Raw genomic sequence first — 15,052 nt, 5'->3', positions numbered from 1 at the left:
TCTGTGTAAAAGATACTAAAGAAATACAATTGGTATATGAAAAGCTGCAGTTTTTGAAGTTTCCATTATACAACACTTCTGCAGAGATTAGTATCTCATTCAACACATCTCCCTACCATTTAGATCCTGAAAACTCATGATGTGTTGTTCTGTTACATCTTTCTCATATTAAAGTATGTATGTGATGCTTAAACTGAGACCAAAAAAGAAAAAAGAAAAAAAAAAAAACTAAAAAAAAAGAAAGAGACTAGAAAAACCAAGATCCTTAAAGAGTTTTTGAGTTAAACACTCTCTCAGATTCACTCCAACACAGCCTCTTCACCACTTTTTGCGAGTTTTTCAATTTTCGCGATCGGAACTTCTCTCATTTCTTCCTCGGCCATATTCCGCGTCGCATCCTGGAACTCCACTTTCCCTTCTCCTTTCTCGCTTGAAGCCGATGATGTAGTAGCGCCGGTATTGAGCTTGTCGTCTCCAGGGATTTGAATCACCGTGCCGTTTCCGTCGCGAGCCGAACCCGAACCCGAGTTTGTCGTCTCATTCAGGTTAGTCGAAAGCTCAATCTGGTTGCTCGACACGGTTGTCGCATTCGTCGGACTCTCTATTGCTTCTTGACCAGCTGTTTTGTTTGATGAACTAAACGGCGTTTCCGTTCGGTTGCCGTTGACATTCGTAGTAGTCGGATCAACCCTCGGTTTTGTGTCGTTGTTCGGTTCATCAACCGTCGAATTTGACGAAACTTCATTATTCGGCGTCACTTCGCGATCCTTTGAACCCCCGTCGCTAGTCGAATCGACGAATGTCAAATTTTCACCGCCCCCGACTTTGCTCTCCGCGCTCTCCAAATGATCCTCGTGAGCTACGGCACTAGAAACGTTATCGCCGTTAAAGCTCTTCTCCCTCGCCTCGCGAGAGTGGTCTCCGCGCTCCTCCGGCCGACCAGTGTGGCTGACCACCACCGCGCTCGCGACGTCGTCCCCTCGAAAGCTCTCCTCTCGGGCCGCATTCGCCCCCTCCTTGTTGCTCTCCGCATCCTCGAACACGCTCTGCTCGTCGCCGCCGTCGTCGTCCTTCCCCTGATCCTGCTCGTCGATCGCATCGCTCTCGCCATTCTCGTCGTGTTTGAGCAACTCTTGCTCGAGGTCATCTTCGCTCACCTCGTCCTCGATTCGGACATCATGGGGAAGACCTTTTCGGCCGATTTCGAACGCCTCGTGCCGATCACCGTTGCGCTCGTGTTTGATCGACAAATGCGCGTTTCGGTCTTCGTACTCGGACTTCTTATCATACGAATGCTTAACTTGGAACAACAACCAAATGGTGACAACTACTAAGAGGCAAATTTGAAGGGCATTTTTCAATTTGAATCCCTTGGATCTGTGGTTTCTACTAGAAATTTGTCTCAACATGTTTAACCTTTTTTTTTTTTTCTTTTCTAAATTTAAGATCTAAAATTCCTGAATCTAAGAACAACTCCTAAATGGGTTTTCACCAAAATGAATTGTAACAGTGCCTGTACAAGGGAAAATAAAACAAAAAAGAAAAAACAAGAAATTATGTGAAAATTTTGGTTCTGAAGTAAAATATGAACTATAGTACAGTACACACATGATTATGATCATGATGGGGAGAAGCACAAAATTAATTATTGGACATAGACATGGAGAACATGTAGTATTATTTAAACAAAATAAATCACAAAAGAAGATCAAATCCCAGTCTCACTGCTAAATTTCAAATTTTGAAGAAAACAAAAACAAAATCACATGAATCAAAGCCTTAAAAAAAAAACCCCATGAAAACAGATAAAAATTCTCACCTTTTCAAGTTTTAAGTAAAACCCAGTTGCCCAAACACAGTAAGAATCAAAACCAAACACCAAAAAAAGGGGGGAAAATCACAATAACCCATCACCCAAAAAAACCCAAAAATCCCACCTTTTTCAAGTTTTAAGCAAAATCCACTTGGCCAAAACAGTAAAAATCAAATCCAAACACAAAAACAGGGGGGTGGGGGGAAATCACAATACCCAACCCCCCAAAAAAAAAAAAACAAAAAAAAGCCCCAAAAATACCATCTTTGAGATCCAAGCAAGAAGAATAGGAGGGAAAATTAGAGACCATACCTCAAAGAAAACCAAGGAGCTCCTTTTTCCTAGAGCTCTATTTTTTTTCTTTAATATATATATATGGAAAGGAAGAAGAGGAGGGTGTTGAAGTGGATGAGCTTGGTCAAACCGCAATTGATCCAACAAAGGAAAAAAATTTAACAAAAAAATTCAAAGAAACCCCACAAACCCTAACCCTAACCCCCCTCTTTCTCTACCTAAACACTCAGAAAGCTCCCCCTTTTATGTAGACACATGTGTTTTGACCTCTCCTCTCTCTCTCTCTCTCTCTCTGTCTCTCTCTCCATGAATAGGGTTCTGAGGAAGCTATTATTATTATTATTATGGTGATAAAAGTTTGGAGCTTTCTCTCCCACCTGAAACCTTAGGGTACTTTTAAAGCTAACATGTTTTGATTAGCTACAAGTGTGGTTGGGAGAAGCTGTACAACCAGGGTTGGTGTAATAAGTGTATTTTACTGGCCTAGAAATTGGACCTGTTTGACTTCATTTATGCTTTCAGCTACTGTGTAATTTAATTAAAGGGATAATTACCTATATACCCCTTAAAATTTCGAAAATATCTCATTTATCCTTACTTTTTTTTTTCTTTCTAATATATTCCTGATATGTTCCTCCGTTATTCCGAAATACCCCTGCAGTTATCATCCGTTAAGTTAACTTGGATTTAACATGAGTTAAATATCTACTAGAGTTAAAAAAAAAAAAATCAAAATGCCTCTTTGGTCCTTAACTTAAGGGCAAATAAGAAATGTTGGTGATGGTAGAGGGGTATATTTGAAAAGACCAAAAATCAAAATACTTTTTGTGTTCCTAACTTCAGGGTAAATAAGAAAAGTCGGTGATGGTGGAAGGGTATATTTGAAAGGGTAAAACGGTAATTTTATACAGATAACAGCTATTGCTAATAGTTCATTAACAGAATTTAACTCTAGGAATATATTTGAAATACGTTGAAACGTAAAAAAAATATTTTTCCCATTTAATTAAATATTTGATAGAGAAAAATTAAATTAAAATTTTGTCATAGTGAAAAATTACAAATCAACTTTTGAGCCTTAAAAGCTGAAAGTCTGATTTATTGCTTCTCATTTTGCATAGAAAAAAGATTAGTCAATGGTTTTTCTAATATAAGACAATCAAGGTTTGGTAAAAGCGCATTTGTTGGGTTAAGGGCTTGTTAGATCTGCTTCTGTTTTCAGCAATAGAATAATTTACTTAAATATTTAATATAGTAAAAAAAGTAAAATCTTTGTCGTAGTGAAAATTACAAATTAACTTTTGAGCCTTAAAAGCAGAGAGTCTAATTTATTGCTTCTCATTTTGCACAGAAAAAAATTAGTTAGTAATTTTTTATGGAACTCTAATTTACTGCTTTTGATTGTGCACAAGAAAAGATCAGTTCCTACTTTTTAGCAATATTATAGTCTGGGTTTAGAAAAAGTATACTTTATTGGCTTAGGAGCTTTTTGAGCCTGCTTCTGCTTTCAGCAATAGTCGATTTAATAAATATGTTTGATAAACAAAAGAAAAAAAGTAATACCTCTTCTGCTATAGAAAAAAAAAAGCCTCAAAATTAGAAATTTGAATTTGGAGCTTTTGATTCTGTGAAAAGAGATAGATCGGTCAGATGCATTTTTTAAATTGTGCAATATTTTATAGTCGAGCCTAGCACAGATAATAAAATTTATAGATACGAAAATCAATAATAAAATATTGTTTGTTGAATAGTATAATCTAAAGGACGAAATTGATCAAAGTGTACATCTAATGGCTAAAAAATCGATAGTAAAAGAATCCAAATACTATTAATAGTATTTCAGCTCAACTTTTAATGGCTAAAAAATTATAGCAAAAAAGTACAAATACTGTTAGGGTTGATTTCATGTAGGTCCTTATAAATATAGTGAATTGCAATTATATTCCTGCAAAGTTCAATTTTCATATGTTGTTCCTATAAGAGTCCCAATATTTTCAAATATGTCCCTCTGATTTGTTACCGTTAAAATACTGTTTATTTTATAAGTGAAATGACTTTTTGGCATCACAAATATATTTCTTCAAAAGTCCAAACTATTAATTAAAGATGGGTAAAAAGATCAATTCACCTCATTAACTAACTAGGGTTAAGTATTTTATCTATAGTTAACTAATTTTTTTTAACGGATCCTGACGGCAAGAATATATTTAAAAACATCAAGATTTTTATAAAAACAACATATGGAAGTTGAACTTTGTAGAGATATGTTTACAATTCACTATATTTATAGTGACCTATATGAAATTAACCCATACTAATAATAGTATTTCAGCTCAACTCTTAACGGCTAAAAAATCAATAATAAAAAAGTACAAAAATTATTAATAGTATTCTCGTGCAACTTATATTTTACGTACCTATTCACATGCATAATAATTGAATAGCACATGTACAAAGTACTAGTTGAAATAGGTAAGAAAAATATTCTGCTTGTAGTATTCTAATAAAAGCATGAAAATAATTTGTTGATTTTCCTTTTTTTTCTTTTTCTTTTTTTTTTTTTACTTGGTGGAAAATTAACAGGGCCAAAAAAGTAGGCATCAATCAATTACAACCTTAGACAGATTTTAGGTGCATGTCAAAAATTATGTTACAGAATAATAACATGCATTTTTACTTTTCCAAGAGAGTAAAATGAATACACTAATTTTTTATGAAATTTGAAAAAAAAATTTATCCAAAATAGCTAGTTTATGGAAAAAAAAAATCATAAAAAAATTTTTTCGAAAAATTTTTATTCTATACAATTTTTAAGGAACCAAACAGCCTGACAATAATAGCCATTTTAAATTGACAAAACATAAATCTAAGCCAATTTGCATAAAAAATTCACTAATTTTGTGTTTTTGCAAAAATAGGCCACATTTTTCAATTTTGCAGATTCGGGCCGAATTTTCAGCCGCTTGATCAAAATACCCCTCGTCTACATCTGCCTCTTGCGTAGATATACGTATATCAAGCGGATGTAGACTAGGGGCATTTTTGTCATGCGGCTGAAAATCCGGTTCGAATCTACAAAATCAAAAAAGATTACCCATTTTTGCAAAAACGCAAAACTAGTGGATTTTTTATGCAAATTGGCCAACAATTAATTATAAGAGTTTATAAAATTTGATGGTAATAAATATATAATTTTTATAATTTATAGATAGATAATAATAATTTGTGCACAAAGCATTTGATCCTCGATACATGTGGCAGTGGGGTAGGTGCACGCACGTGACACGTGCGTGCATGCACCTCAGATCCTTGCACACGTGGGTCCGAGTTGAGATCATTAATGTATGAGAATAATAATTTATTTTATTTATTTTATTAATTAAAAATTATGTGCAGTAAATACAAGATCTTATATTAATTAATTAATTAATTAATAGCATGGTCAACACCTGCTCACTTGCAGTGACAGGTAAGAATCAATGAATGCCATGTGAACATGGAAATGACAAAAAAAAATATAAAATAAAATAAGATTAGAAAACTTAAAATTTGACCTAGTTTTTTTTTAAAAAATATTTTAATGAGGCTAAATTACTCTATTTTATAAATATTTTTTTTTTCTCTTTGACTTTTTAAATTTTATATTGTCTTTTTAAAATTTTAAAAATATTTTCAGGAAGAGTATAACGTTAATGGAGAGGGCAAAATAATCAAATTGTCCTTATTAATTCCTTGTGTTAAGAAAAAATATAATTTTTTAATATATTTTTGTCATTTTGAAAGATTTTTTAGGTATATATTATAAGAAATGGACGGAATGATGATGAAACCAAAGCGGAGTGGGGCGAAATGCAACAACTTAAAACGTTGAGGGGATAAAATATAAATTTTTGAAAGTTATGGAAGAAAAATTAAAAAAAGTGGGTATTTATAAGAGGATTTTTTATAATATAGCCTTTTATAAATGATTACCTTTTTTTTTTTTATTTTTTGGCTTTTAAAGACTTTTATTTTGTTCCTTTAAAATTTAGAATTGTAGCTCTGAACTAGTTGATTTTAAGTTGTTAAATTTTAATATGACATGATAAAAAAAATATAGCCGGCTTGATTAAAATCAGACGATTCACCGAGTCGATGGTTGAATCGCCGGTTTGAGCGGTTCAAAACGATTTTTTAACTTATCCATTCAGAGGGTTAAATCAAACCACACTATGACTGAGTCACGATCGGACAGGTCGAGCCGATCGATTCGACCTGATTTTTAAATCATTGTTTATTATAGTTGAAAGATTAAAGAGTCTAAAAAATAACCATTTTAAAGACCGATGAAGTAAGCATGTAAGTTCAACAGGTAGAACAGCTCAAATTAGTTAAAGTTTTAATACAAAATTTTACTTCGCATCGCCAGTAAGATCAATAGTTCCGATTTTAAAATGTAAGTATTTTGACCACTATTTTTTTATGAGATTTTTATTTTTAACCGTTTGCGATACGACAAAATCTGTACAGTTTTGCCGTATCGCAAATCGCGGTAGCGGATTCGTGTTTCAAGCTCACTTTATGATTGCTTTAACATAGTTTTGGCCATTAATTGATTTAGTTTTGATGTTAAATTCATCCCATGCATTTAATTTAATTTAAGTTCACATCAGCCTAGATTTGAGAGAAAGTGCTAAATATAAAAAATAATCCTAATTGATTTTCTTTTATTTAATTTAATTTAAGTTTACGTCGTGGGTCTATCAGAAAATCTTTAGCCCCGACGTCAAAGGGAGTGCTAAATATAAAAAATATAAAAATTGAGCCCAGATATGAGGAAAGTGCTAAATATAAAAATATAAAAATATCATTCTTTACGATTTTGAGCATTTAGAGAACTGCGGTTGTTTTATATAATTTTACAAGTTCTCAAATTTTAATTTCTTATGATTTTTGAGTGAGATTTTTCAAACTGATGCATATAAGCCTTACAATTTAATTTACGTGGTTAACTAATGATGTGCCGCTAATTTAGCAGTGATGCAATAGTATGATAATCAATAATGTTATAATGCTTAAGACAACATAAGTATCTATTCAATTAAATTAGTCTGTATAAGTTAATTAATTTGCAGCAATTTAGAAATTTAAACCAGAAACTACGATAAAATAAAATTTGAAAATCATTTACCCATAGCTTTATAACAAGTTTATATTGTATAAACACAATATAATAGAGGAGAATGTGATACGACTCTATTGTATCTCTATTGTATCGATAGTGATAAACGATCTACTCGAGGTGATCGAAAGAAAGAAATATTTAGAGGTATAGAAATAAGGAGAAAGAGAACAAGAAAGAAAATATAATTAAACAACTAATTTCTCATTATTCTTCAAATCATAAAATATACACATATGTATATAGAGTGGGCTGGTATGCTTTCGTAAGCACGGAGGCCTCCGTGCTTCCACTTTGTTTTCGATGTTCGGACTTTCGAATCGACGATCGGCTCCGTTAGAATTGATCTAGAGTATTTAAAGTACCAAGAAATTAAATTTTGCGATTTTCGATATCATTTGCCTAGTGATCGAAGGGGCTCAAAATCAATAATTTTAACGGCTGTGGTGAACCGGTTGCAAGTTTAACGGTGTAGAAATATCCAAATCACGTGAAATTTTGATAGAAAATTCTTTATACCATATAAAACAAGATCAATAACTTTGATCTAAAATTTTAATGTCATATCATCATATTTTGTGAGATTTTTATTTTCAGCCGTTGATTTTGAGCCACTTCGATCACTAGGCAAATGATATCGAAAAATCGCAAAATTTATTTTCTAGATACTTCAAATACTCTAGATCAAGTCTAACGGAGCCGATCGTCGATTTGAAAGTCCCAACATCGAAAACAAAGTGGAAGCACGGAGCGCTCCGTGCTTCCGAAAGCACCCCAGACGCACTCTATGTATATATATATGCTAACCCTAATTCTATAAAATAGTAAAATAATATAATTTTCCATAATTTAGAAATATATATCCTAATCTAGCTGGGGAACATCTCAGAATGGGACGAGATCGATCGGTTTTAAAAAAATGAAAGTAAAATTTTTGAATACGATCTTGTTAACGCTAAAATTAATTTCTTACGACATTACCAAAATTCGAATTGCGCAAATGAGCACAGTAGACATAATACGAAAACCGGACGAATTTGAATTTGATCGAACTTAAAATTATATTATGCTAGGTAAAGAAATGCACGAAACCAGATTGAAAGAATCAAAACGAAATTGGTTTGGTATGAATCCTACGTAAAAAGAATCGAATTAGTAAGAATTGAAATAGTACGTACAGATGCAACTGAAGCAGTAAAAAATTCGAAGAAAAGAATTGGATTGGTATAAATCCTATGTGAAAAAGATGTCACTCTATCTGATGATGTAAAGAACAGCCCGGCGTACACGCAATTTCTTGTACCTAGTCCTTGTCCTGTCCTCGTCCGTGCCACGGCTAGTTGTTCTCCACACGGGGCGGGCGGCGGCGGCGATGCCGGTTGAACTCGTCGCGCGCGCGCCTGCATCGCCCGCAGCCCCACCCGCTCCTCCTCGTCGATCGCCCGCGCAGCTCCCAGAAGAGCACCTGAGCCCGACGACCCCGCTTGCGCACCGCCGACGCCTGCCGTTCGTACAGCACCAGGAACTGCGCAGTGCGGCAGCCACCTGCCATACGCCGCCGCGGCCCGAAGCAGGCGCGCTCGGCTGCCGCCGCCTCTGCCTCAAGCCGCGCCACCGTCGCCGCCATCGCCCGGAGCTCCGCCTTGTGCGGCGCCCCTGCAGCACCTGCGCCGGATCTCCGCCGCCACCTCGTTTTGGAGGTGCGCCGGCAGGCCGTCCATGAAGCGCGCGCCGGGCACGGCGTCGGGGTTTGCGTGCCGGGCGTCGGCCACGGCGCGTGGCGGCGGAGAGAAGACCGACGACGTGGAGCTCGGCGTTTGCATGGCTTCTACGTACTCCTTGATCTTTCTTTTTTTTTAAATCTCTCCTAATTAGGTACGTGTGGGCAAATGTTTGTTTGTGTGGTTGCAACTACATATATATATATATATATAATATATATACTATAGTAGTATATATATTATATATATATTATATATTTATATATATATATGTATATATAGAACTAGACTCCTTATATTATTTATATTACGGAGCTTCGGTACTATAATCTCGTTTTTGTGATTTTCGGCTATTTAAAATCAACGATTCATATCGTTAAACCTAAATCTAGCGTTATTTAAAGTTTTTAGAAATAAAATTTTATATTTTTTCGACATAGTTTTACTTTATGATCAAATAATTTCAAAATTGTCAATTTTCAATGGCTTATTTTGACGAGTTTGAGTTGATTTCGGTGTAGAAGAATTTAAATTTCTTCAATTTTTATAGATAGGAAAATACTTTAAACTTATATAGATTTAAGGTTAACATTCTTGATTTTGAATTTAAAAGTCCTATGCTCAATTTTAAGAGTATTCAATTTCCACCGTCTATTTTGATATAATTTATTTACTAATAAACGATATTTGAAAAAAATTAAAAATTTTATTCCTAAGAACTTCATATACCCTAAATCATATTTAACGATATGGATCGTTGATTTGAACGCTCTAAGATCGAAAACAATACTATAGTACCGGAGCTTCGGTACTATAGATAGTATAGTAGCCTAATTCTATATATATATATATATATATATATATAGGGGTTTGCATAAAATGTTGTAGCTTTACGATTCGTGCGGCTGGTTGGGGAGTCTAATAAGTTCTAGTCTAAGCCGATCTCGTGGATCGGATCCGGGTAGGCATAAACGGGCAGGTGAACTCATGCGGAGCTCCAATATCCATTAATTAACCCGTTTTAGAGATGATTTGGCCCATCGTCACCATATATATTATTCTATTTGGATCGATTATATAATAACTCGGTCCCCATTTCCATATCCATTTTCAAAAGAAAATCATCACCACCTTATCCTCTTCTTCTTCTTCTTCTTCTTCTTCTTGAGCTGTTCACGGTGTTAACATTTTTGTGTGCAAAGTCCGTGCGGCACCCGCCTTTCTTCGCAAAGATGTGCAAGCCTACTCCTTCTTGCTGATCCGGACCTACGTGCTCTGTGACTATGTATGCGAAAAGAGAGAAAAGAGAGAGGCGCGCAGAGACTTGCTAAGAAACTAAGTACTCCACTGTTTAGAAGAATAGGAATATAATATACAACTCCTCATGTGTTTCTATCTATATTTCCTCTCTTCTTCTTTTTGCCTTAGCATTCTCTATAATTTGTATGAATAAAGTCTACACTAACTTTCTCTCACTAAATTTTCAGCTAAGTTTATTTTTAAATGAAATAAACGAAGCGGTTAGTGTGCTATCTATTTGTCAAAAAAAAAAATCTCTCTCATTAAAGCATATTAACTAGCCCATTATTAAATAATCATGAGTCCGCATGCGTGAATACCTAGTGATTCCAAAAGTTATCAATGTCGACTCTTGGTTTTCGCTAGCAATTATATAAGAATTAATTGCAGCAGTTATATACCCCTTCATCTCTCATGAAAGGCCGCTACTTTTGATTTCCCTTTGTTTGCAATTGTAGAGAAATTACGCTCCGTCCAAACCCGTTAAATATATTTTCTCCGATCCCACACCCTACCCACCCACATTATGCACCATTTTGAATTAACTATACAAAATTAATTTTACCATCCAACCTTATAATTTGTTTAATTTAAATCAATCAATAATATTTTGACTTTAAATATTTAAGAAAATTACTTATTTTAATAAATTTACAATTGTAAGAATTGCTTTAAACACAATCTGAACTTGAAAAGATAAACGATGCATTCAAATTATGAGGTCAAAATACTGTTGACCGATTCAAATTAAGCAAATTTAAAAATTAGATCGTAAAATTAAAATTTTGAAATATTGGATAGTCAACTCAAAATGATCTATAGTTGAGATAAGTTTCGTAAATTTTTACTAAATTTTTTTTAAAAAAAACATAATTAAACCAGAAACAATTATATTGCTACTTCTACTCCCTTACATCAAAATCATTACTATGTATATATGAAAGCATTTTATCACCATTCATTTACATATTACATCAAAGCAATTTCTTAAAAAATTATTAGCACAATATGCTACCTTTCTTTCAAAAATGAAATGCTATCAGAATTAATTTCATCCCATTTAATTTAATTTAAGTTCACATCAGCCCAGATTTGAGAAGAAGTGCTAAATATAAAATGTAATCTAATTAATTTTCTCTTATTTAATTTAATTTAAGTTCACATCGTAATCTAATTAATTTTCTCTTATTTGATTTAATTAAAGTTCATGTCTTGGGTATATCTAAAAGTCTTAAGCCACAACATTAACTATAAAAAATATAAAAATTGAGTCCAAGCATGAGGAAAGCGCAAAATATAAAAATATAAAAATATCATTCTCTATGATCTTGAGCATTTAGAGAACTTTGGTTGTTTCATATAATTTTATATGTTCTCAAATTTTAATTTATTACAATTTCTAACTCAGATTTTTCAAATTAATGAAAATAAGTCTTACAATTTAATTTACGTAGTTAAATAAATAATGATGTGTCGCTAATTTAGCAGTGATGCAATAATATGATAATCAGTAATGTCATAATGACTAAGATAATGTAAGTATCTATTCAACTAAATTTTAATTTGCAACAATTTAAAAGTTTAAACCAGAAACTACGATAAAATAAATTTGAAAATCATTTACCCATAACTTTATAAAAAGTTTATATTGTATAAGCCCAATATAATATATGAGAATGTGATACCATTCTATTACATCGATAGTGATAAACGATCTATTCGAGGTGATCAAAAGAAAGAGATATTTAGAAGTAGGGAAATAAGGAGGAAGAGAACAAGAAAGAAAATTATAATTAAACAACTAATTTTTCTCATTATTCTTCAAACCATAAAATACACACACACATATAAAAGCTAATTAACCTTAATTCTATAAATACTAAAATAATATAATTTTTTTCCATATATAATTTAGAAATATCCTAATCTAGCTAGGGAACATCTCAGAATGGGACAAGATCGATCGGTTTGAAAAAAAATGAAACTAAAAGTTTTGAATATGATCTTGTTAACGATAAAATTAATTTCTTACGACATTGCGCGCCAAAATTCGAATTGCACAAATGAGCACAATAGGCATAATACGAAAACAGGACGAATTCGAATTTGATCGAACTTAAAATTAGATTACGCTGGATAAAGAAATTAATGCACGAAACGAGATTGAAAGAATCGAAACGAAATTGGTTTGGATTAAATCCTCCGTAAAAAGAATCGATTTAGTAAGAATTGGAATGGTACAGATGCAACTGAAGCAGTATAAAATCCGAAGAAAAGAATTGGATTGATATAAATCCTATGTGAGAAAAAAAAAAGAAAAAGGAATGTCCTCACGGCTCGGGCCACGCAATTCTTGTTCTTGTCCTCGTCCTCGTCCTCGCTCGTCGTCCCCGGCCACGTACGTCCTAGTTGTTGTACCGCGGGTCGGCGGCGGCGATGTGGTTGAACTCGTTGTTCGCCACCCGCATCACCCGCTGCCCCTGCCGCTCCTCCTCGGCGATCGCCCGCAGCTCCCAGAAGAGCCGCTGCGCCTGCGACCGCCGCGCCTGCGACCGCCGCGCCTGCCATTCGTACCGCTCCAGAATCTGCCGCAGCCGCTGCAGCCGCCGACGGTACGCCGCAGCCCCGAAGCCGGCGCGCTCGGCGGCCGCCGCCTCCGCCGCCAGCTGCGCCACCGTCGCCGCCATCACCGGGAGGTCGTTCGGCGCCTCTGGCAGCAACAATGGCCGGATCGGCGCTGCCGCCGGGTCTAGGTGGCGTGGCGGCAACGGACGGGGGATGCCAAAGCCGGCGTCGGTGCGGGGCCGCGGAGAGGAGGCCGATGGCGCGGAGCTCGGCCTTTGCATGGCTTCTACGTACGTGCTCTTGATCTTTCTTTTTTCAAATCACTCCTAATTACGTGCGTACGTGGTGCAAATGCTTGTGTTGTGTGGTTGCATACATACGCACATGTATATATATATATATATAGAGAGAGAGAGAGGTTTGCATAAGATGTTGTAGCTTTACGATTCGTGCGGCTGATTGGGGGAGTCTAATAAGTTCGAGTCAAGCCGATCTCGTGGATCGGATTCGGGTAGGCAGAAACGGGCAGGTGAACTCATGCGGAGCTATCCATTAATTAACCCGTTTTAGAGATGCGGTGCGGCCCATCACCAGTTCACCGCCACATTTATCAATATCCATTTCCGTATCCATTTTCAAAATCACCACCACCTTCTCCTCCTCTTCGTCTTCTTCTTGAGCTGCTCCTTCCTCCTCCGAGCTCATCAATGGCGTCGGAGCTGAACCCGTCACTGCTCCCAATTTCTAGGGTTTGTTGTGCTGGTTATTAAATATAAAAACATATAAATACCGTTCTATAGCAGCTTAAGTTTTTAGAATACAACGGTTGTTTCACATGGTATCAGAGCAGGAGGTCCTGAGTTAGAGTCATGCCAGACTCCTTGCGTATTAGTTTTCTCCCCTTTAATTCAAGCCTACGTCACAGGCCAACTAAAGAGTTTCGAGTCCAGACATGAGAAAGAATGTTAAATATAAAAATATATAAACACCGTTCTCTAACAGTTTAAACTTTTAGAGTACAACGGTTGTTTCACACTGATATTCTTATTATCGTTGTTGTTTGTTGTTGTTGTTGTTGTCGTCGTCTTCTGCTCCTCTTCCTTGTTTGCTGATGCTTGTTTAATTTGGCTTGCGAAATGCCTATGAGGTGTTTAGGGATGTCAACGGGTCGGATTTGGGTCGGATTTTTAAAAATCCGAACCCGAACCCGAACCCGAAAACCAAATTAAAACCTGTATCCAGACCCGAACTTGGCGGGTTTTAAAAATCCATACCCATATCCGTACCCGATAAAAAACCCGAAATCCGAACCCGGACCCGGTGGGTTTTAAAAATCCATACTGTTGAATAAAGATCTAAAGAATAAAAATTATTAAATATTTTATATATTATATAAATAAATTATGTATATGTATAATTTATTCGGGTTCGGGTTCGGGTTCGGGTTCGGGTTCGGGTTCGGGTTCGGGTTCGGGTTCGGGTTCGGGTTGGGTAAATACAAAATCCATACCCGTATCCATATCTGTCTGGTTTTTATTTTCCATACCCATAACTGAATCCATACCCGTTTAACTCGGATAAACCCGCCCCGTTCGGGTTCGGGTTCGGATAATATTTCGGGTATCCATACCCATTGACGTCCCTAGAGGTGTTTGATGTTACGCCGATGAAAAGGGGAATGGCCGATAACAGCAAGAGAAACAGCAGCATGTCAGGGACTTAGCCAAATTGCTATGCAATCTGAGTCCTTAGCCCAACTCTGCTAGTGAAAACGGGTTGAATTGGGTTGTCATAGAGACCCAAACCCAAACCCAACCCGCTGTCAGGAGATTAAGGATTTTGTAACTTCTCCTATCAATGATGAAAGCTCAAAGATTACAAAACTACCAAAAGTTAATAGAGTGACTTTTGGACTTTTGGGTATAATGAGGGCTCATTATGTGTAGGCTAGTGGGTGAGTTATGTGGCTAGGTTCATTGTATTCTTAGCCTTATAAATAGTGCGTTTGGCTAAGACCAAAACACACAAAAAGGAGTATATATATATGTGTTGTAATCTTTTTTTCTAAATAGTGGAGTATTTAGTTTTTTTAAGTGAACTTCTGCCTCTCTATCTGTCATTCCTCTTGCATACTTAGTCGTAGGACGCGAAGATCCAGACTAGCAGCAGGGACAAAGACTTGTCCATCTTCGAGTAGGA

At 35.7% G+C, this 15,052-nt stretch overlaps 1 protein-coding gene across 1 annotated transcript; it reads right to left on the bottom strand.

The window, feature by feature from the left end:
- LOC109721058 (midasin-like) lies at positions 1–2,478 on the bottom strand. Its single transcript, XM_020248479.1, has 2 exons — positions 2,126–2,478; positions 1–1,513 (listed from the first exon to the last, which is right to left on the bottom strand). The coding sequence occupies exon 2, from the start codon at positions 1,407–1,409 to the stop codon at positions 300–302; it is 1,110 nt and encodes a 369-aa protein (XP_020104068.1). The 5' UTR covers positions 1,410–1,513; positions 2,126–2,478; the 3' UTR covers positions 1–299.

Source organism: Ananas comosus, linkage group 1 (genome assembly GCF_001540865.1).
Source record: "Ananas comosus cultivar F153 linkage group 1, ASM154086v1, whole genome shotgun sequence".
Taxonomy (NCBI): domain Eukaryota; kingdom Viridiplantae; phylum Streptophyta; class Magnoliopsida; order Poales; family Bromeliaceae; genus Ananas; species Ananas comosus.
This window is presented reverse-complemented; position numbering and strand designations above follow the sequence as displayed.